The sequence below is a fragment of the Bipolaris zeicola genome (genome assembly GCF_000523435.1).
Source record: "Bipolaris zeicola 26-R-13 unplaced genomic scaffold scaffold_68, whole genome shotgun sequence".
Lineage (NCBI taxonomy): Eukaryota > Fungi > Ascomycota > Dothideomycetes > Pleosporales > Pleosporaceae > Bipolaris > Bipolaris zeicola.
The window spans coordinates 97,627-119,254 of NW_006912117.1; the positions used below are offsets into that span (position 1 = coordinate 97,627).

Below are 21,628 nucleotides of genomic sequence, written 5' to 3' on the forward strand. Positions count from 1 at the left end.
GATTGCATGTCCTAAGGAAGAGAAGAAAAGGAAAGAAGAGCTGAAACTTGCAGGCAGCCATCCATTGTCGATGCGAAGGCCAGAGCTTGACACGCTATAAGCCACAATTCAGCCCAAGGCACGTGACCGGCCAACGCGTTCAGTTGCAGTGGGCTTGGCTTTGAACTTCACTTTTTGCAGACCCAACACACAGGACGCCAAACACTCCCCACCGCTCCACCACCGCGACTATCAGTTGCAGACTCATACCCATTCTTTTCAGTTTATTCGGCCATTTCTACTATTTACGATAGGTCAAGCGCATTACTTTTGGTTCCGAAATGGACAGGGATCGCGAGCGAGATCGTGATCGAGGAGACAGAAGGTTTGTCAACACCAGGCTATCGCTTGTACACTGATGGACGGCATATGGACTTGTTCGGTCTTTGAAAATGATTGGAAGCGCCACTGCTAACGTGGGGTTAAGAGACGATAGGTATTCAAACACATACCGTCCACGTTCCCCCGGGCCACGCCCACGCTCTCCGCGCGGAGACAGCTATCGTGCTCGCTCACCTCCCTTCCGTCGAGCAACTCCGCCTCGCCGTAGCTCTCCACCTCGTCGCGGTATAGCCTCCGCTGATACCTACGTCCCTGGGGGCCGCTCCTCCCGTCCGCGAAGCCGCTCGCCTGCGTTCAGAAGAAGGTCACGAAGTCCACGTCGCGACGACAACTGGAGGGCACGCCCTCGCTCACCTCCCCGTCGAGCATTCTCACCCAGACGTGATGACTACAGAAACGACAGGCCAAGATCACCGCGACGGGACCGGGATCAATACGATTCGTACGCTCGTTCTCCACGGCCACGCGAAAGGTCGCCACTACTTCTGAGAGAACGTGATGTTTCTCCAGCAAGGAGCCGGGGGATGCGCTCGCCTATTCGCTCAAGCCGATACGAAGAACCACGTTCCCGGGTGAATAGGTACGTTTAGAACCCCTTGCTTACGAGAACGATTTGCTTACCAACTTGAAGCCCTCCCCCACGACGATACTCTCCGCCACGAGACTATAGGCGCAGGTCACCTTCGTTGAGACGCGAACGCCCCGACCCGTATACTGCCGATACTTGGAGGAGTCGTAGGTCGCCTTCTCCAGCGCGGCCAACCTACACTTCAAATGAGCCATCAGGCAGAGACTCTGCCGCTACCTCGCGCCGCTCTTCCCCGCCACCTATCCATCCTAGCCGGGCCGCACTCGTGGAGGACCTCCCTGTTAGAGAACCTGCTTCAGCACCAAGATCACCTTTTCGAGAGCGGCTTCCCGAAAGAGGCCGAGACTTTAGTCGTGAGCGAGAACGATCCCCTCCACGTCGCAGAGAGAGCCCTCCGACTGGGCCGCGTGGGGACCGAGACTTTGCGCCTCCAACAGGTCCTTCTTCATCGTATCGCAATGGTGAAGGCAACTTTGCTAGAGCGCCCCCAACTGGCCCTTCCAGTCGCAGCTATCCCTCGCCTGCCATATCCCCACCAGCAGGTCCATCAAACTCGACAGCGCTACCTCCCACATTTCCTCGAGGAAGTAACCCCGTTTTAGCGGCTCCAACACGGCCACGCGGTGGAGGTCGCGGTTTTGGTGGGTACGAAGGACGAGGAGATTTCTCTGGATCCTCTTCACGCAGAGGGTCATGGGGCGCAGGACCTCGGGGAGGAGGCTACTATGGCGGCGCACCATCCGGTCCTCGTGGTAGCAGCAGCGGTCCCGGTGGAGCAGCGCCTTTTGCGCCCTCTTTCCGCGGCTCAAACAACTCTACCGCTACAACGTATCCACGTACAATGCGTTTCCGCGACCATCTAGCCGATCTACCAAAAGAGATTCCTGGAGGCCAGAAAGCCCCTGAGATGTATGACAAGAGTAAGATTCTGAAACTAGAGGCAGAGGCACAGAAGCTTAGGGAATTGATTGATAAGAAGGAGGATGCAAAGAGGCAGAAGCTGAGGGAGTGGGACGGTCTTGAACGTGAAGCTGAGACAGCTCAGTTGAAGGTGGACTTGGCTGAAAGCTCGCTGAGGGGTCTGAATGGTGAAGCAGATGTGCGCGACGCCTTCTAGGTGGAACTCTGTCCAAAACCGGAGGGTTGGGAAGATATCAGTAATGCTTGACAGAAGCTGGGAAAGGCTGAGGTGTGCTTGAGCAACTATGAATGGGGAATGCATGAGATGATCTGCAGCTACACGAAGTTGGACAGGATTGAATGGCTTGTACGATATGGCAGAACCATGGTTATCTAGGGATATGATCTACGCATGCATCTCTAGTTGCTGGTTGGTGACAAAGTATATGTAATCGTTGACTGAGATGATGTAGCGTGTGCTCCTAAGACCTTGTGTTAGAATGATGAGAATATTTCTCAACAATCATGTGTCTTATGATCCTTCTTGTGCAGTAAATGTCGCTCTTGTGGTGATGGTGCATATGCGGTCACTCACATAGTCCGGCTAGATGAATCTACTGCGGATTACCGATTGGTCAGGATTGATTCTCCACCTGCATGTCTGACTCGCCGAACGCCAAATTGTTGCAGCAGCTCTAACAAACTCACCAACCCTCCTCCAACTTCCGCTCCCCTGCTCTACTGTCGCAAATATGGTGGGCAAAAAGGTACAAACACTGGCGCACAAATGCTCGTATATAACTAACATGTGCAAAGGAAGTTGCGCCCCCCAAGCCCAAAGCTGCCCCGCGCGGGGCGACAAAGGCGAAGGGTGCGCCTGGCGCACCCGAAGTCCAAAAGGTCGACGGCGGCGATTCTATGGAGATTGATTCTGAGGGCGCCAATCCTCAAGCGAGTGCTGGAAGTAGCGCGGCAGATCTCAATCCTGGGGCTTCTACGTCAGCAGATCAAACGCGAAAGCGACGAGCGCCACTCACCCACGCAAAAGACGAGTTTGCCGCCCTTCTCGAACCTTTCTACTATGGCAAGAGTCTGACCGACCCGATCAACACCGCGCGCGACAAATGGAATCTACTGCCAGCCTTCTTGAAGACTAAGGGTCTCGTGAAACAGCACGTTGACTCTTACAACCACTTTGTCGATGTCGACTTGAAGAAGATTATCAAAGCCAACCGTTTCGTCCGTAGCGACTTCGACCCTAAATTTCTCCTCGAATACACGGACATCCGCGTACTATCGCCGAACCGACAGGAAGAAGATGACCTCGAGCATCATCGCAGTACCATTACACCCAACGAGTGCCGGTTACGTGACATGACATATGCTGCGCCGATAGTAGTGGATATCATATACACTAGGGGAAACGCCAAGGTCAAGCGGACGGGAATCAAGATTGGTAGGATGCCTATCATGCTGAAGAGTAACAAATGTGTACTTGCTGGAAAGAACGATCGCGAAATGGCTGTCATGGAGGAGTGTCCGCTAGATCCAGGAGGCTATTTTATCACACGTGGACAAGAGAAGGTTATCCTTGTTCAGGAGCAGCTGAACAAGAATCGAGTCATTGTCGAAAGCGCAAAAGGAATTATGCAAGCCAGCGTTACGAGTTCCACCCACGAGAGGCGGACGAAGACGTATGTTATCCAAAAGAAAGGACTCATGTACCTTCGACACAACACTCTTTCTGAAGAGATTCCAATCGTGTTTGTCATGAAGGCACTAGGAGTTCATTCCGATAAAGAAATTCTCCTTATGATTGCCGGAGAAGATAGTGCATACCAGGACAATTTTGCCATCAATTTCGAGGCGTGCGCGAGGGAGCAGATTCATACACAAGAAAGAGCGCTGGAATACATTGGCCACCGCGTACGACTAGTCAAGAAGCCGCTTGGTACCTCGCGCAACAGGAACTACCACCTTGAGGCAATTGAATGTCTATCAAACGTTGTCCTTCCCCACGTCCCGGTCGAGGGCACGAATTACCGACCCAAGGCACTATACGTAGCTCTCATGGCTCGGAGAGTTCTGATGGCGATGCAAGACCCGAAGCTAGTAGACGATCGTGACTATGTTGGCAACAAACGTCTTGAGCTGTCTGGGCAGATGTTGTCCCTCTTGTTTGAAGATCACTTCAAGCGCTTTAACCACGATTTCAAGCTCAGCATCGACAAGGTTCTCAAGAAGCAAGTAAGGGCGCAGGAGTTTGATGCCTTTTCCCACTTCAGCGTTCACAAGAACCACATTACCATGGGTGTCGAGCGCGCAATTGCTACCGGAAATTGGAGTTTGAAGCGATTCAAGATGGAGCGGGCCGGAGTCACGCACGTCTTGAGCAGACTCAGTTACATTGCAGCACTGGGTATGATGACGAGAATCAGTTCGCAGTTTGAGAAAACTCGTAAGGTCTCTGGTCCTCGTGCACTTCAGCCCTCGCAATTTGGTATGCTTTGTACTTCTGATACACCAGAAGGAGAGGCTTGTGGTCTAGTCAAGAACCTGGCACTCATGACGCACATTACGACCGAAGATGATGATGACCCAGTTCGCAAGATTGTGTTCATGTTGGGTGCTGAGGACATTTGTTCACAAACAGGAGAAGAGATCCATGCTGAGGGTGTTTATAGTGTCTGTCTCAATGGTACGCCCATTGCTGTCACAGACACTCCAAAGCGATTCCTCAACAGCTTCCGGAAACTCCGACGAATGGGACGTATTTCCGAGTTCACTAGCATCCATATCGACCATGACCACTGCGAAGTCCACATCGCTACTGACGAAGGGCGAATTTGTAGGCCAATGATTATTGTTGAAAATCAACACTCAAAAGTTACTTCGCGGTACTTGAAAGCGCTTCGCAAGGGTACCATGGAGTTTGAGGATTTCCTGACAAGAGGTCTCGTGGAGTATCTTGACACCAACGAAGAGAACGATACCAACATTGCTCTCAAGGAGAGTGAGATCAATCAACACACGACACATCTGGAGATTGAGCCGTTCACAATTTTGGGCGCTGTCGCTGGTCTCATTCCTTATCCTCATCACAACCAGTCGCCTCGTAACACCTATCAATGTGCTATGGGTAAGCAAGCAATTGGCGCCATAGCATACAACCAGTTCAACAGGATAGACACACTGCTATACCTGATGGTCTACCCGCAACAACCCATGGTCAAGACGCGAACCATTGAACTCACAAAGTACGACAAGCTTCCGGCAGGTCAGAATGCAACCGTCGCCGTCATGTCATACTCGGGTTACGATATCGAAGATGCTCTCATTCTCAATAAGGCGTCATGCGATCGAGGATTTGGTCGTTGTCAAGTATTTAAGAAGCACGTCACGCCTCTTAAAACGTACGCCAACAACACTTCAGATCGCATCAACGCCGGCGCCCTTGATGTCGCAAATCCCAACCACCAGGCGATTGGTCAAGATGGTATTGCTCAAGTCGGCGCTCGCCTCGAGGCCGGCGATGCCTTCCTGTTGAAATCGATACCTCAAGATACCGCGGGTCCAGCGTTGAATTTGTACAAAGACAAGCCAGAAAGGTACAAGTTGCCCGACTGCAGCTACATCGACAAAGCCTGCATCACAGAAAACGAATCAGGTACAACGCTGATCAAACTACTCCTGCGCCAAACCCGTCGCCCAGAACTCGGCGACAAATTCTCATCTCGCCACGGTCAAAAAGGTACTACGGGTCTAATTGTCCAGCAAGAAGACATGCCCTTCAACGACCAAGGCATCTGCCCCGACATCATCATGAACCCGCACGGTTTCCCCTCGCGTATGACAGTCGGCAAAATGATGGAACTCCTCTCCGGCAAAGCTGGCGTCCTCAACGGCACCCTCGAATACGGCACTGCCTTTGGCGGCTCCACCGTCGAAGACATGTCGCAGATTCTCGTGGAGAAGGGCTTCTCCTACACCGGAAAAGACTACCTTACCTCTGGCATCACGGGTGAAGCCCACCAATTCTACACCTTTTTCGGCCCCATTTACTACCAGAAACTCAAGCACATGGTCCAGGATAAAATGCACTCGCGCGCCCGTGGTCCCCGTGCTATCCTCACCCGCCAGCCGACGGAAGGTCGTGCAAGAGACGGTGGTTTGCGTCTGGGAGAAATGGAACGTGATTGTTTGATTGCGTATGGTGCGTCGCAGCTCTTGCTCGAGCGCTTGATGATTAGTTCTGATGCGCACAATGTGGATGTTTGTGAGAAGTGTATGTCCTTTTTCCCCTTTTCCTCTCCACTCTTCTTTCTTCCCGAAAGCAAAGCTAATGTATGTCGCAGGCGGCCAAATGGGATACAGCGGATACTGCAAACTCTGCGAGAGCGAAAAGGCGGTTCGTAAGATTACCATGCCGTACGCTGCCAAGCTTTTGATCCAGGAACTGGGCAGTATGAATGTCAAGGTTACGATTGGGCTGGAGGATGAGTTTCCAAGGGATGCGTGAGAGTGGGGGAAAAAGTTTGAGGGCATTTAACGGGCGCTGGAGGGGTTTGTATGCATAGCGTGGCGTTTGATTTACGACGCATTTTTTTTTCATGTGACCAGGCAACGGGGATTATGGGTATTTTTGTAGTAACATATGATATTTCATTCATGTCATTCATTTCGTAAGAGTTTATGGATAGACATAGGCTGTGATACTATGCAGTTCCACAAATACATAATCATCCCTTTTCCCTCAATCGCCGACTCCAAACTCTCAACCTATCTCTCGTACTTGGAGTGAGCGGCTGGCCAAAAACGGCTCCGAAAGTAAACATCATGGACAAGATATCAGCAGGCTCAAGATAGCGAGCAACGCACAGCCAGAGCTCTGCAGGCATATAGACTATTCCTGGATACATTGGAGGTCTATGTGACAGGCTTAGCATGTGGGCGAGAGTGGTTGGGGTAAGTTTTGGTGAGAGGTTGTGGCGCTGAAAGGTAGGATAGATAGCCAAGGCAAGATTGATCAGATTGCTGTTTCCCACATATTCGTAGATAATCAGAAGTAGTTCGGCAGGGAGGTCATCGAAAGGATTACCATTTGTAAATGGCCCCGGCGGCGGGGGCGGCGGAGGAGCTCCAGCGGTCGCGGACATGCTCACGTGTTGGCCTATAGGAGTACAGAAGCAGCCAGCGCAGGGACTATGGCCAGAGTCAAGCTACGACTTTGGGAGAGATATGCGACTGGGCGTACACAAGTGTTTGCTCAATCGGTATGCGGTTTACTGGGCTGCTCAGCGGCGACAGAGAGTAGCCAACGGTATATGTAACCAGAAAGGAGGTAGGCAAACACGGCGACCAAAGTGATGTATATAGCGGCAGGGACGAGTGACTGAGGGAAGACGTTCAGTAGGAAGGGATCGAGAACTACAAGAGTCAGACCAGATGATGTGTAAGCATTGAATGGCAACGTACTGATATCCACGTCTACCGGAGGCGGATGGAGCATCAGTGTGCGATTAGTCGAATAGTAGGAGGCTGCAGCCTGGAGACGTAGCAGCAGAGCCGATTCGTGAACATCGAAGTCTGCCGCGCCAGTATCTTTGTGGCCGTCGAGTTGATTCTGTTGACTGTAGTGGACGAGTGACGCCTTGAGGTCGGGTGTATCGAGCACGTGGGCGAGGGTGTAGGTATCAAGCCAGAAGTCGGCTGGTTGCTGGGGTATGGTCAGGACTGGCCCGTCGAGATGGGGGAAGTGGAATTAGGCTCACTGTTGCTGGCCAGCAAACGCGGACTTCGTACCTGCGTCCGTGGTCGAGGCGGCGGACAAGGTACCAGGACTCGAGACCGCGTGGCGCTGACTCGGTGGGAAACTCGATGGGAATGCGGGTGGGCAGAATGGAACTGGCGGGCGACAGGGCGCTTGAAGCGAGCGTGTCTATGCTGGGGAGAGCATTGGAGAGGGCTGCAGCGCGGGGGCCGAGGAATATTGTCTTCTCAACGTTTGCGTTCACCGTCCAGGCCAGTGTGACGGTGCAGAGCAGCAGGCGGGCGACGAGGCGCATCTTTGGACGGCAGGACAGGGACTCTGGGGGAGGGCGGGATGGAGATGGCGCATTCTCTCACGTGGGGGATGGCCGGGACAATTGCATGTGCATTACTGGTGGTGTTGATGCTGGTGTTGTGGTGATGGAGGACAAGAAGAGGAAGAAGAAACTGGCCATGGAGAGGCCGGCAGGTGCAAGGGGAGGTGTGAAAGCATGCCAACATGTGCATAGATGTGTATGTCGAGTATGCAGTGCAGCGGTTAGCGCCGTGGCCCGTGGTAGGTCGGGCCCTCTGCACCCTAAAAGTTCGATTCCGCAAACACAACAACTGCTTCTCCCCCCCACCCACTGCTCCACTCCACCACCAGCTGCTCCTCGACTTTCTCGCGGACGCCACCCCTGACTGAGCATTTCCATATATCCTCCCAATTACTATTCCGCCTCAAATTCAGCCATGAGAGAAGTCATCAGTCTCAACGGTACGTAGCCGCCTATCCTTGCCCACACCCTGGCCGCCCCCGACTGGTGGGACAGGTCCGCCTCTTTGTTGATGCTGACTTTGTACGCGTCTAGTCGGCCAAGCCGGTTGCCAAATTGCAAACTCTTGCTGGGAGGTGAGTACTCGACAATCCGCTGCGCCGCGCCCTCGAGTCTGCTTCGAGTAGCGAAAAAAGGAGGGCGCCGGATGCCTTGTGCCTGACCGCCAGTCTGCACTGATGCTGACCACCTTTGCCAGCTCTACTGCCTCGAGCACGGCATCCAGCCCGACGGCTACCTCACCGAGGAGCGCAAGGCTGTCAACGACGACCATGGCTTCAGCACTTTCTTCTCCGAGACTGGTAGGCAGCCGCCCTTGCGCACGCGTCGGGATGCACAACTAACTCTCACTGCGCAGGCCAGGGCAAGTACGTCCCCCGTACCATCTACGCCGATCTTGAGCCCAATGTCGTCGACGAGGTCCGCACCGGTGCCTACCGCTCCCTCTTCCACCCCGAGCAGATGATCACCGGCAAGGAGGATGCCTCAAACAACTACGCTCGTGGCCACTACACAGTCGGAAAGGAGCTCATTGACCAGGTCCTCGACAAGGTCCGCCGCGTTGCCGACAACTGCTCGGGTCTGCAAGGTTTCCTCGTCTTCCACTCCTTCGGTGGCGGTACCGGTTCGGGTTTCGGCGCCCTGCTCATGGAGCGTCTGTCGGTCGACTATGGCAAGAAGTGCAAGCTCGAGTTCTGCGTCTACCCAGCGCCCCAGGTCGCCACATCCGTTGTTGAGCCATACAACTCCATTCTCACCACCCACACCACCCTCGAGCACTCCGACTGCAGCTTCATGGTCGACAACGAGGCCATTTACGACATTTGCCGAAGGAACCTCGGTATCGAGCGCCCCAACTACGAGAACCTGAACCGTCTGATTGCTCAGGGTATGTTGCTCACTTGAATATTCTCCTTACATCCGGTTCCTGACTAATCCAATTCCAGTCGTCTCCTCAATCACTGCCTCGCTCCGATTCGATGGCTCCCTCAACGTCGACCTGAACGAGTTCCAGACCAACTTGGTCCCATACCCCCGTATCCACTTCCCTCTCGTCGCCTACTCTCCCGTCATCTCCGCCGCAAAGGCCGCACACGAGGCCAACTCGGTCAACGAGATCACCAACGCTTGCTTCGAGCCAAACAACCAGATGGTCAAGTGCGATCCTCGCAATGGAAAGTACATGGCTACCTGCCTGCTGTACCGTGGTGACGTTGTCCCCAAGGACACACACGCTGCCATTGCCCAGGTCAAGACCAAGCGCACTGTTCAGTTCGTTGACTGGTGCCCTACTGGTTTCAAGGTCGGTATCTGCTACCAGCCACCTCAGAACGTTCCTAACGGCGACCTCGCCTCGGTCAACCGCGCCGTCTGCATGTTGTCCAACACCACGGCCATTAGCGAGGCCTGGTCTGCTCTCTCGCACAAGTTCGATCTCATGTACAGCAAGCGTGCTTTCGTCCACTGGTACGTTGGTGAGGGTATGGAGGAGGGTGAATTCTCCGAGGCCCGTGAGGATCTCGCTGCTCTTGAGCGCGATTACGAGGAGGTTGCTGCTGACAGCCTTGGCGACGACGAGGAGGGTGGCGAGGCAGAGTACTAGATGTCTTGTTGCATTGCTCGAGCTTGTGGCCAAGAGCAGTTCGGCTGTGCATAGTTGATTGGCATGCTCTTCGCTTGCCATTCGCGCGTATTGTTTTCTAATTCTCTGGCAAGAGAGAGCATATACCGTTTTGACTTTGACAAGCAGTCGACTTTTGAGGGGAGCTGCTAGCGTGCACTCTTCAGACATCAAGCGATTTGGGTTTAATTGCCCTCTTTCTATGTTACCACTACCACCTTTTTAGTAATGGCCAATAAATTGTCAAATGGCATTGTCTTGCAACATTCATTTTCAGTGCTGACCATGTTGTGATGTTCTCTTGACTCGTGAATTACTTTATGCAACAAACGTGAATCTATGTAATTGGCATAGTCTATAGATCATCTTCGTCATCGTCCCTAGCCAGTGCCTTTTTCTCAGCCAACTCCCGAATCTTGTCGCCCAGTACCTCGCGACCGTAGCGTGAAGCAACCTTGCCTGCCAGATCCAACATTTTGCCATTGGCATCGCGCATCAGGCTTACTATTTCCAGAGCCTTCATACCATGGTCCTCACCTGCCAGACACTCCAAGCCGAGTAACTGGAGCAAGGCACGATCAATCGCTACCTCGAGCGCACTCAGCGCCGCCTTTTGCGAAGACGTGGGCCGAGTATGCAACAGTGTCGACGAAAGCTGCGAGTGCAATGTCGACGAAAGAATAAACGCCTGTTCATGCTCCTGCTGCTTATCTTCATTCGTCTGCGGCTTCGTCGTTTCATCTTCTTCGTCATCTTCCTCGTCATCAGACATCGCACCACCCTTTCGACCCTTGGCCTTCTTGCTCTTATCAATTGCACTCGACAGCGGAATCTCAAAGCCAAACTCGGACAGGTGCGGGATCGGTGCGCTGGGATATTGTTCTCTGCCCTTGATAATCATGCAGTGGAACTTGCCGTTGGTGCTACTGTCTGCCGACGGTGAGGACGCAACGCCAACGGGCCAGTATGATTCTTCTTTTCCGCCGCCGGCGCGACGCGAGAGGAGCTTCGTGTCGAGCATGGGGACCCAGCGGGCTTGTCCTGTATTTCTCCAGCCAAGCAGTGTTAAGAGGACGCCGTCGGAATCGTAAATGTATGGGTCGCCTTCTGCCGAGAAGAAGACAGAAGTCAGTGTGGTGCCTGGAGGTAGGGCAAGGATATCAGAATCTTGGTACACGATGTCGTGCTTGATGTTTTCAATCGTGTAGAGGAGCTGTGTGCTGAGGTCGTTTTGGATGGGTCCGTTGCCAATGGTGAGAATGTAGTCGCGCCAGGCTGCACATGTCACTGCGGGAGAGCTCTTTTGACGGTATACGCGGATGGGTAGGCCGAAAAGAGAGTATATGCGCACGTAGTTTGTAGAAGTTGTGACGCATACGTAAGAGTCAGACAAGGCAATTGCTGTCACAGACTCTCCTGTTGGCAGGTTGGTCCGCCACTCCGTTCTTGTTGTCCACATCTCGTGCGGTCGGTAGTAGATCATAGCTTGATTTCCCTCTCCAGTGCTATTCGGTTGGCAGGCGAATAGGGTCCCTTTCTCGTTGAGACAGGCTTTGTCGTAGAGGAAGATGTCAGTGAAGTGGAAATTGCGAAAGGTATGCTCGTCGTAGAATTTCACGGTGACTGTATGGTGATTGCCTTCTTGCTCGACCGTCTCTACGTATCCGGTCAACGAACAGCATAGTAACCGGCGGTTACCGCGCCATGGTGTGCTACCCGGTTGGAAGGGCTCATGGACTTGGGGACGGAAAAGAGCGGAGCTATATGCGCGTCGTTTTGATGCGGGTTCTACGCCATTTGCGAGATGCCCATTCGAACGCTTCTTTGCCGCATGGATGGCGGCAGGTGCATAGCCTGCGCCATCATCATCAATGACAAAGTCGTTCATTTCCTCATCGCCATCTTCTTGTGCTTCGTCATCCTGGAACTCGGGGCCTAGGATGTCCTCCAGGGAGTCTGGTGTCCCGCTTCTTGGTCGAGGTCGTCCTGGGAGAGTGTGAACATTTCCTGCGGTAAGCTTAGCTGGCTGAGGGACACCGGCTCGGCCTTCTGATGGATCGTGGAAAAAGGGTGCCGAGACGGTAGGCTTCTGGAGTAAGGGGAGGTGCTCCTCAGGGACGATGTCTGTGTGGATGAAGAGCTCGCCTTCGTTGTTGGTGTAGGAGAGTATGTTTTCCGTAGGGTGCCATGCCATTGCCAGAATGGTCGCCTTGAGATGGTCAAACTTGTGGAGTAGCTGTTGAGTCTTGGTATCCCATAGGCAGAGACTGAGATCACTCGATGTGGTTGCTAACAGAGCGCCATTGGGTGACCATGCTGCAGCTGTGATATCTGCAGAGTGGCCTGTCTTGAACACCCGCTGTCTCTCCCAGTCATTTGTCGACATGACTTGCATCTGGCGCATGGCAGTAGGTGTAGCAAATGCTCGTCCATCAGGATGCCACAGCACCCTTGAACTGGACTCTGACTCTGTTTCCAAGCTCTTGATCATGCCTTCTATCCTCTTGACCATCTCAGGCTCATCTCCATCCAAGTTATACATGTAGACTTGACCGTCGGTGCAGGATACAGCGAGTTGGGTTCCGGTCTTGTCGAAAGAGACATGTTTCACGGCTCGAGACTGATCGCGTAGGGTTCGCATAGACTTGTTCTTTACGCTTACGACATTCACAACAAGCTCACTGTCCGTGTTAGTAATGCATTCTAGCGGCCAGAGGCTAATTAACGTACTCGCTTGCAACAGCAATCCAGTTGCCGTCCGAACTAATTGCTACGTCTCGTACGGGCAGGGTGGTCCGGAAGAGTATCTCTTCAAATTTCCCGCTGTCGAGGGAGAATCTGCTCACTGTGCCATCCTCGGAACCGGTGATAAAGAAGCCATTCTACGCTGAGTATTAGCACCGTGCCCCGAATTGCAGTTCACCGGCTCACGTACGCCAGCGACTACGGCCGTATTGTTCTCCTGGCATTCGTCTATAGTAACAGGCTCATCGTCAGATCCCGTGGTGAATACACGGCAGTAGTTGTCGACTCCAGTAGTGACGAGTTTCTTGCCGTTGGGAGTGTAGGCAAGGTAAGTTGCACCAGGGGCATCTAGGAACTAGGTTAGAGGAGGCAATGTTGTAACGGCATCAGAGGGTACATACGAGCCTGGCGAGCACGCAATCGCTGGACTGAAGACATTGTTGTAGCGGAATGCGGGTTGCTGTTCCAGATACAACGCGCCAGTCTGGTAGTCGCGACCGCGTAAAGTGGACATGGTTAGCGCGCTTTGAGCAAGCGTCCCCGCCGCATCTTCTTTATCCGCAATGCCCACCAAAGACTGTGCATACAATCCATACCTAATATGCATGGCTTATTTCTCCCCAGCGCCAAATCCTCCTCGGCATCGATCAAGAATCAGCACCGAAGCTCCCTGTCTGACCCACTTCCAGACCCCAACAGACGCTCACTTTCCCGTCCAGAATGGCCGGATGGCGCTAACGATCACCCAATACCCTAACCATGTCTCGCAATGCAATTAGTCAGGACTTGCCGCTTGACTCGGCAGGTGACAAGTGAGCCGCTGAAAAAAATATGTTGAACTTCGAGTCCTACGTCTCTACATTGTCGCCAAAGCTTGTGGGTGAATCTAACCGCCATGGTGCTCACCGACGAAGAGCAGCCTCTGCTCAGAATCATTTCGCATGATTATGAAAGCACCCAGCAAGAGGGTGACCAATATGGAAACGATGAGCTCGAGTTTGAGCCTCGGGACCCTGAAGACCCTAGAAATTGGTCTTGGGCCCATAAATGGAGCAACGTCTTGCTGCTTGCGTTCATGGCATTTGTCGTGTAGGCTCAATTTTTCAAATGCACCAATAACTAGCAGCACAATGAAAACTGACCACTTCTTGTAGTACATTCACATGCATTGGTGTTGTGCCTTTGGCCCCTACCATCGTTGAAGACTTGGATGGAAAGCATAGCAGTGCAGCCAATAGCGCACTACTCGTCACCATTTGGGAGCTCGGGGAAGCCGCTGGACCTCTGTTAATCGCACCCTTGTCCGAACTACTCGGACGGTCTCCTGTGTTCCATGCTTGCAACATAGGATTCATTGCTGCCACCATCGTAGCAATCTACAGCCCAAGCAGCACAGTCTTCATCACCGCGAGGATGCTCACAGGCCTTTGCGTCGCTTCCAATGTACTCAACCCGGCCATCATTGGCGACATCTTCGAGAATGAGCAGCGTGGCTCACCCATGTCTCTGATCATGCTCGCACCACTTATCGGAGGAGCCATTGGACCTGCTAGCGCTGGTGCCATTGCCGAGACAATGGGATGGCGGCGTATATTGGTCATTGCTGTCGGCCTTGCCATTCTGTGCGAGTTCCTCTTCCTCATCTACTTTAGAGAGACATATAAGTTGGCAATTTTGAGGAAAAGAGCAGCAAAATCCGCCGATGGAGCCGACGCGACTGTAGAAGGCAGAATCACCCATGAAGGGTCTGCAAAGCTTTGGCACTCATTGACACGCCCGTTTGCAATTCTTTTTAGATCGAGCGTCCTCATGCTCCTCTCGTTGTTTGCTTCGGTCGCCTTCAGCTTCTTCTATGTCATAAGCGTGTCACTGCCAGTCATCCTAACGGACAAATACGACTTCAAGCTTGCTATGACCGGGACTGCCTTTATCTCTTTCAGTAAGAAACGCTTCATGTTTCCGACAGCACAGCAGCTAACTGATCACCAGGCATTGGATCTCTATGCAGTGTCATGATCTGCAATTTTGCACTCGACAGAATTTATGTGAGGCTTCGCGGACCCGAGGGCGAGAAAGGGAAACCCGAATATCGCCTGCCGCTTTCTATATTCGGTGCTCTTGTACTACCCTTCACCGTAAGCGCATACGGTTGGATTGCAGAGTACAAACTCCCTGTGTTACTGCTTCTTGGGTCTGTGGTACTGATGGGAGCGACCTTGTTGCTATCCGTTATCCCACTATCCAACTACGTTGTTGATGCGTTTGGCATGTATTCAGCATCGGCACTGACTGGCGTCATTGTTACCAGGTGCCTGATGGGAACCTTCTTGCCTTTGACAGCTAACCCGCTGGCTGAGAATCTGGGCTATGGGCTGGGCTTCAGCTGCTTGGGTGCCTTGAGCCTGGTCCTGGCAATTATACCCATTTGCGTATTTAGATACGGAGAGAGTTGGCGACAGCGTTCTGAGTTTACGAGAGATTGTTAATTATGGGACTAGATCGAGGTTCATTTTGGAACCGTTATATGTAGTATTTTAGATTTCAACGTTCGTATGCGTTGTTCGAAACAGGCACAGCGACTTTTGTGGTCGAAGATAGATGTATTGGCCCGTGCACCCAGCCGTGATGTCCATGTATCCGCTGCCACTGTCCGCTCAACCAAAGTTGCATCATCGATCCTGCGGCCTCTGCAATTCCCAGCGCCATGAAGACTGCTTTTGCCGCCCTGTCGTCTTTTGCGACGCTCACGAGCGCCGCCCGTCTGCTCCTCCAAATTCCCAACACGCCCCTCGTAAACCCCTCCACCCTGACCTCTACCACACACGCAACCTTGCAGTCGTCGGGCCCGCCCATCGATGCCTACCTTACGCGCGCCAACACCTTCAATTTCAACAACGTGAGCGTAGGCAGCTACCTTGCCACCGTACATTGTCGCGATTATGCTTTTGAGCCACTGAGAATTGATGTCACCCTGGAGGAGGCTGTCGAAGGCAGCGGAGACAAGAAGGAGGTTATCAGGGCCTGGCAGACCTTCCTAGGAAATGAGTGGGACAACAAGGGCGAGAACCGTGGTGAGGGCGGAAATGGGCTTGTCATCGAGGCAAGACCGGTGGCACCCAAGTACTTTTATCAAGAAAGACAAGGCTGTACGTCTCGCATACGCACGTCGAAGGAATACAAAACTCGGGTTGGCTAACACACAAATAGTCTCACCACTATCTTTCTTGAAGAACCCCATGATTCTCATGGCTATTGTTTCCATGGGTCTCATCTTTGGCATGCCCAAGCTGATGGAGAATAGTAAGTCCTAAGCAGAACACCGAGGTAAATGCAATTACTGACGAACGTCTAGTGGATCCTGAAATGAAGGAGGAATTTGAGCAAATGCAAAAGAATGGTGTCTTGGGCTCCGGCTCCACCAACACCGCCCAGCAGATACAAAACTTTGACCTTGCCTCATGGATGGCTGGCAAAACAGATGCGGGAACCACGAGCGCAAACGCAAATGCTCCAAGCCCCGGGCAAGCGAAGAAACGGTAAATGATGAAATACGTCAAGTACGTTTGGCTCTTGCTGGCAGCCATGTACTCAGTCCCTCTGAGCCAGTATACTACGCTGCACTGTATTCTGAGCAGATAGTGTATTTTATGATCAATAAAAGGGCTCTGCCGAACTGCACTTGGACCATTCCAGTCCTTAATTTTTGATCAACTGCCAAGACGAGGCGTTCTTGCTCTAGCGCTCTGACAATTCTTAGCAATGTCCTCTCCTGGCGAAGCCCCGTTCGATCGACGCCAAAAGAAAGCCTATCTAACTTGTGCACAGAGGCACACATCGTCGGCTCGGGCCTACTTGCACATGCATACTGGACGCATTACATTAATCTTAGTGTACCATCTAATTCTTGCCAGCAGACAAGGCCAAGGGGTACTTCTTGCGCCCCGCTGCTTACCTATGCCTAGTGCCTGCTTATTCACCTTCTTGAGACTACACCTAACCAATCAAATACGCGTAAATATTGCAAGGAGCAAGCCACCATTCTTGTACTTCAGGAGGGAGATCTCTGCGTGAACTGGGTTAATTCGACTATATTATCTCTGGTAGCCATACAACGTACTTTTGTAGATGTAGTTGTGTTGCTCTCACCTTGTCGACTGTTGTGAATGCAACCATGGCAGACACTCCACATACACTTGTGGACGGAGGCACTACGCCAGCAGACACCACTTCTAGCACAGCACATGGATCTCACCATCACCATCACCACCACCATCCGCATCTTGGCCACCATACAGGAAAGAGACTGAGGCAATTTCTGAGACCAGATGGAAGAAAGGTACACATTGCGAGTTCGCCCGATGAGGCCAATGTCATGAGGCGAAAGTTGAGCACTGCAAACGAGAAGGATGATTTTGATCTAGTCATCCATGGATCTCCTGAACATGTAGGTTTCTGACATCGAAGACGGTGATTGTGTATCTAGGGACATTGACAGCACCGGCACAGATTGAAGCACTTCGCCATACCCACGCCCACCATGAAGACCGACACAAGCAACTACAAGAAGAACATGGAGAAGTAGCCCAAGAATTCGAGCGCGTCATCCGCGAACTCGACGCCTTATCTACCGAACTCCACATGATCAGCGAGCACGCCGTACAACTCGACGCCAACTTTTCCAAGTACGGATACTCTGCTCACCTCCGCACAAAGGAAGACTCGGACTCCTTGGACTCACCCAGCAACTCCCTATTTGATAAGGATACCTGGCGCGCAGAACGCAAACTCGGCGAAACAATGCGCTTCTACCAACGCCCAATTGTACGGCAGTACTTCCACAAAGGCCTCCTCTGGCGCGCCAAAGAAGCCCAGGAAGTAGCATCGTACGAACTCTTCATCGACCTCTTCTACGTCGGCATCATCGCCATCACGGGTGACTCCACAGCCGAGCATCCCACAGGAGAGTCTCTCCTCCGCTTCTCCATCACCTTCCTCATGGCCTGGAAAATCTGGTCAGACATCGGTATGCTAATCTCGTGGTTCGACTCCGACGACGTCCTACGACGCTGCGCCGTCCTCTTTATCCTAACTTGCTTACTCGGTTTCACCACAAACATGGCCGCGGCATTCGAACACACGTATACACCTCTCGTAGCCTTCTACCTCGCCGCCCGCCTCTTCATCACACTAAGTCTCTGCTGGTACGCCTGGCTGATCCCCATGATTCGCGGCAGCATGCTCGGCACCAACGCCATCTCCTTGATCCCCTTCGCCCTGTGGGTCTCCAGCATCCACGTCGCCGAGCCCGCAAAAAAAAGCCTAATCTGGGTCGCCATCGTCTTCGATCTCTTCGGCCAATTCATCATGTTACTCGTGCAACGCCCCGGTAGTCCCATGTCAAAACACCTCCCCGCACGTATCAAAGCGCGGCTGGATTTCTTCCCAGGCACAAACATCGAGCATAGAATCGAGCGTACAAACGCGTTTGTGACGCTCGTCTTTGGATCCTGCGTGCTGGGCTTGCTGTACCAAAGCAACGTCCAAATGGGTATCAATGCCTTCTTCGGTAAAGCAGTGCTGGGCTTGATTCAGGCATTTACGTTTAATTGGATTTACTTTGAGATTGACTCGTGGAATCTGCATTCGCATGCTATACGTCGCCATGTTTTCTCCGGTTAGTTTTCTCCCCCCCCCTCCTCCATCTTTACAAAAAAGATAAAAAACGAAGCTGAATAACGTCGCTATAAAAAAAGCAATGGCATGGCTATCCCTCCACCCCCCCTTCACCCTCTCCTTCGTCCTCTCAGCCTCCAGCCTCGGCATCCTCGTCCGCGCCCACGACACCCCCTCTGCCCCTCTCTCCTCTCTTTACGAAACTTTTATCCCCCGCTCTGAAGAACATATCCACGATGGTCTTCAGTGGTTCTACTGCGGCGGCCTCGCCATCTCACTGTTCTGCCTCGCGGCAATTGCAAAAACGCATTCGCATCGTAAGATTCCAAATCAGCGGTTGAGTAAAGATGTGAGGCTTGTGTATCGGGCTGTGGTTGCGGTGGTGGTTTTGACGCTGCCGCTTGCGCATTTAGATAGTGTGAGGTTGGTTGGTACGACGACCGGGTTGATAGTTAGTGTGCTGGGGGTTGAGTTGGTGGGCGTGGGGTGTTGGGGGGAGAATGTGGTGTGGGAGCGGGGGTGTAAGAGGGATCGGGCGACATATAGTGCCAAGTGTGGGGTTAGTAGGGGGGAGTTGGAGAAGAGTGTGAGGGAGGGGAAGGTGGTGAAGGTTGAGGAGATTGCGGCGAGGGAAGGGGGTGAGAAGGGGGCTGTTGGTGTGGTTTGAGTGTTTGATCATATATGAATTCTCCTTTCTAGATATATGGGATTATCTTTGTCAAAATGTGACGGCCTTACTTACGCCAATTCTATCCAAATGCAGGTATGTAGTCGATATACAAGCAACAAAACCCATCCCTCATCACTCATCATCTGTACCCTCACGTCTACTCCCACCCGCCGCCACCGCCTGCTCGTCATGAAACCTAATCGTACGTCCAGGAATAACCCGTTCCTCAAGTGCACTCCCCTCTCCTACGTAAATACCACTAGATTGCCCATCCTCCTGTCGACTACCTGCAGGATTTACATCACTCAGCGGCATCGGGGGTCGGTTTTCTGGTCGACATGTACTAGGTGGTCTGGATATGTTTGGCGTATTCGTCCCACTCCTGATAAAACTCCTGCCAATCCTGACTACACGGCTAGGTAGCGAACCACTCAAGCTGCGGGAAAAGCCAGGGCTACGATGGATACGGGTATCGGCATCAGTGGTAGTGCCGTAATTGGGGACGTGGAAGGAAGGTTGGGAATCGTTGGGACCGGAGGAGCTGGTGCGGGCGAAGGAAAGAGCGGTACTGAGGGTGCGGGGAAGTTGGAGACCTAGTTTGCCCATTGGGATGGAAAGGCCGTGGACGACCTGTTTAGTAGTTAGATTTGTGTCGATAGTTTTTTCCAAGGGAACTTACGACTGAGCAGATGACCAAGAACCAAACCACCACTTTTATCACCTCTGCCAAGTATGCTGCATCTTCCCTGACCTTCCCATCTACGATAATGGTATCCAGAAACTCGATACTGACGTAGAGGTAGAAAATAGCACTGACGCCAATGGGGCCGAAGAAACCGACAAAGAGTGCCTGGCGCCTTTGCTCAATCTGGTGAATCTGCTTGTGCAGTGCGAAGACGATTGGTAAACGGCGGAGGAGCAAGACAAGAATTCCCAGAGGAATCAGCCGGTAGAGAGAAATGACAGGGGAGTTGGCGAAAAGGTCCCAGGGGCAGACTGCGCCGAGCCAGATGAAGACAGAAACGTTAAGCAACATGTCGATAGTAGGCTGGAAAGAGTCGTCCATAGTTTCGAGACGGAACCAGTCATCCCAGGTGAATACGTTGCCAGCAATGAAGCATGCAAGTACGTCGTCACTACCGATCATTCCTACCGTGCCAACAATGAAGAGCTGCAATACCATGTTAGAATCCCAAAATCCTGGAAAAATCGGGTTCCCCGACAACTTACCGCCAAAGTGATCGCAAAAACCAAAAAGCTCTCTCGATCCACATACTTCCTCTCCTCGGCCCAATGCAGCAACTCCTTTGCAACCCACCCGACCGCAGCGCCATACACCACACTCAGCACAATCGTATACCCCCACGTCTCCCCAAACCAAAGCCCCATTGCAACCCTCGTACTCCCATCCGAGCCCGCCCCACCATGTGCGGTATGCTGAATAAGATACAATGGCAAAAACAAAAACGGATACCCCAACCCATCATTCGCCCCAGATTCCGCTACAATAATCTTCTGCAGCTCCTTTGGAATATTCGCATCCGCAAATTTCCCTTTAACAATCGAATTCGAAAGCACAGGATCCGTAGGCGTGACGCACGCGCCTACTGCAAGGGCTTGCAGAAAAGTGATGTGCGGGACCAAGGCGTAAACAATGGCGCTGGTAACGAGCCACATGACCGTCATGGCCGGACCAAGCAGGAGCGACAAGCTCTTCCATTCGGTCTTCAGGTACTTGGAGGGAAGCTGGACGCCTGCGAGAACGAGCTGGACGCCCAGCACCAGGCGGGTGAAGTAGAGGGTGATGGTATCGAGCGTGTGATCGCCATTTAGTGCGTAGTCTTCTGGTCTGATCCAATTTGTGCCATGGGGGGAGAATATGACGCCGGCGACAAGTGATATTACTAGTAACATCCCCAATTAATAAATGATTACACGCAACGATACAACTGATATGAATGCACTTACACGCTTCACTCAGATAAAACTTCTCCTTCATCAAATAGCTCACAAGCCCAAAAAGTGTGATGAAGCCGCCCAAAGTGGCGCACACAATGTTGAAGTTGTTGATAGCGAGCGTCGGCATGGCTGTGAGTGGGTGGTGTCCCCTCTTGGACCCTGACGTAGTAGGTATGGCTCTTGCACGCACCAAAATCTCTCGGCAAAGCTTGATGGCGAAGCTTGGTGGCAAGGCTTAATCAACCTCTCTCTATCTCTTTTTCTCCGCAACCAGTCTGCGGGATGACGATAAAGAAAAGTAATAGGTTCTTGCAGCTTTTGGTCAGGTAGTTGCAAAGCACGTGGTTACCCGCTCAACGTCCTTGCCTTAGCGCCTAATCGTTATGAATCTGGCGGTCTGACGCATCCAACAGCAACGAATGTATTAAGGGTGGCCGGCGAGGCCTGGCGAAGACAACAGGAAGCCCGCTGCAAAATACCGTCGTCAAGAGCTGTATAGAATAGGA

General features: G+C 52.5%; 10 protein-coding genes across 10 annotated transcripts; 6 read left to right on the plus strand and 4 right to left on the minus strand.

Annotated features, from left to right (window-relative positions):
- Positions 1-905: 905 nt before the first annotated feature.
- Positions 906-2,087, plus strand: COCCADRAFT_4819 (uncharacterized protein; the record flags this gene model as incomplete). The annotated part of the gene is made up of 2 exons (XM_007713808.1): positions 906-961; positions 1,013-2,087. The coding sequence occupies 2 exons, from the start codon at positions 906-908 to the stop codon at positions 2,085-2,087; spliced, it is 1,131 nt and encodes a 376-aa protein (XP_007711998.1).
- A 535-nt stretch (positions 2,088-2,622) lies between these two features.
- COCCADRAFT_4820 (uncharacterized protein) lies at positions 2,623-6,389 on the plus strand (the record flags this gene model as incomplete). The annotated part of the gene is made up of 3 exons (XM_007713809.1): positions 2,623-2,637; positions 2,687-6,155; positions 6,226-6,389. 3 exons carry the CDS (start codon positions 2,623-2,625, stop codon positions 6,387-6,389), a joined length of 3,648 nt encoding a protein of 1,215 aa, XP_007711999.1.
- A 220-nt stretch (positions 6,390-6,609) lies between these two features.
- Positions 6,610-7,026, minus strand: COCCADRAFT_95453 (uncharacterized protein; the record flags this gene model as incomplete). The annotated part of the gene is made up of 1 exon (XM_007713842.1): positions 6,610-7,026. The coding sequence occupies one exon, from the start codon at positions 7,024-7,026 to the stop codon at positions 6,610-6,612; it is 417 nt and encodes a 138-aa protein (XP_007712032.1).
- Positions 7,027-7,136: 110 nt separating this feature from the next.
- COCCADRAFT_95409 (uncharacterized protein) lies at positions 7,137-7,935 on the minus strand (the record flags this gene model as incomplete). The annotated part of the gene is made up of 3 exons (XM_007713843.1): positions 7,137-7,297; positions 7,346-7,586; positions 7,642-7,935. The coding sequence occupies 3 exons, from the start codon at positions 7,933-7,935 to the stop codon at positions 7,137-7,139; spliced, it is 696 nt and encodes a 231-aa protein (XP_007712033.1).
- A 436-nt stretch (positions 7,936-8,371) lies between these two features.
- Positions 8,372-10,057, plus strand: COCCADRAFT_26058 (uncharacterized protein; the record flags this gene model as incomplete). The annotated part of the gene is made up of 5 exons (XM_007713817.1): positions 8,372-8,396; positions 8,491-8,531; positions 8,654-8,756; positions 8,813-9,343; positions 9,402-10,057. 5 exons carry the CDS (start codon positions 8,372-8,374, stop codon positions 10,055-10,057), a joined length of 1,356 nt encoding a protein of 451 aa, XP_007712007.1.
- Positions 10,058-10,430: 373 nt separating this feature from the next.
- Positions 10,431-13,258, minus strand: COCCADRAFT_26059 (uncharacterized protein; the record flags this gene model as incomplete). Its single annotated transcript, XM_007713818.1, has 4 exons — positions 10,431-12,756; positions 12,806-12,957; positions 13,011-13,168; positions 13,222-13,258. The coding sequence occupies 4 exons, from the start codon at positions 13,256-13,258 to the stop codon at positions 10,431-10,433; spliced, it is 2,673 nt and encodes an 890-aa protein (XP_007712008.1).
- Positions 13,259-13,715: 457 nt separating this feature from the next.
- Positions 13,716-15,306, plus strand: COCCADRAFT_36551 (uncharacterized protein; the record flags this gene model as incomplete). Its single annotated transcript, XM_007713844.1, has 3 exons — positions 13,716-13,909; positions 13,975-14,759; positions 14,810-15,306. 3 exons carry the CDS (start codon positions 13,716-13,718, stop codon positions 15,304-15,306), a joined length of 1,476 nt encoding a protein of 491 aa, XP_007712034.1.
- Positions 15,307-15,524: 218 nt separating this feature from the next.
- COCCADRAFT_95397 (uncharacterized protein) lies at positions 15,525-16,360 on the plus strand (the record flags this gene model as incomplete). The annotated part of the gene is made up of 3 exons (XM_007713845.1): positions 15,525-15,966; positions 16,028-16,120; positions 16,173-16,360. The coding sequence occupies 3 exons, from the start codon at positions 15,525-15,527 to the stop codon at positions 16,358-16,360; spliced, it is 723 nt and encodes a 240-aa protein (XP_007712035.1).
- Positions 16,361-16,991: 631 nt separating this feature from the next.
- On the plus strand, positions 16,992-19,160 carry COCCADRAFT_95405 (uncharacterized protein; the record flags this gene model as incomplete). Its single annotated transcript, XM_007713846.1, has 3 exons — positions 16,992-17,264; positions 17,327-18,494; positions 18,574-19,160. The coding sequence occupies 3 exons, from the start codon at positions 16,992-16,994 to the stop codon at positions 19,158-19,160; spliced, it is 2,028 nt and encodes a 675-aa protein (XP_007712036.1).
- A 135-nt stretch (positions 19,161-19,295) lies between these two features.
- COCCADRAFT_95438 (uncharacterized protein) lies at positions 19,296-21,249 on the minus strand (the record flags this gene model as incomplete). The annotated part of the gene is made up of 4 exons (XM_007713847.1): positions 19,296-19,793; positions 19,843-20,334; positions 20,394-21,067; positions 21,132-21,249. The coding sequence occupies 4 exons, from the start codon at positions 21,247-21,249 to the stop codon at positions 19,296-19,298; spliced, it is 1,782 nt and encodes a 593-aa protein (XP_007712037.1).
- Positions 21,250-21,628: the final 379 nt, after the last annotated feature.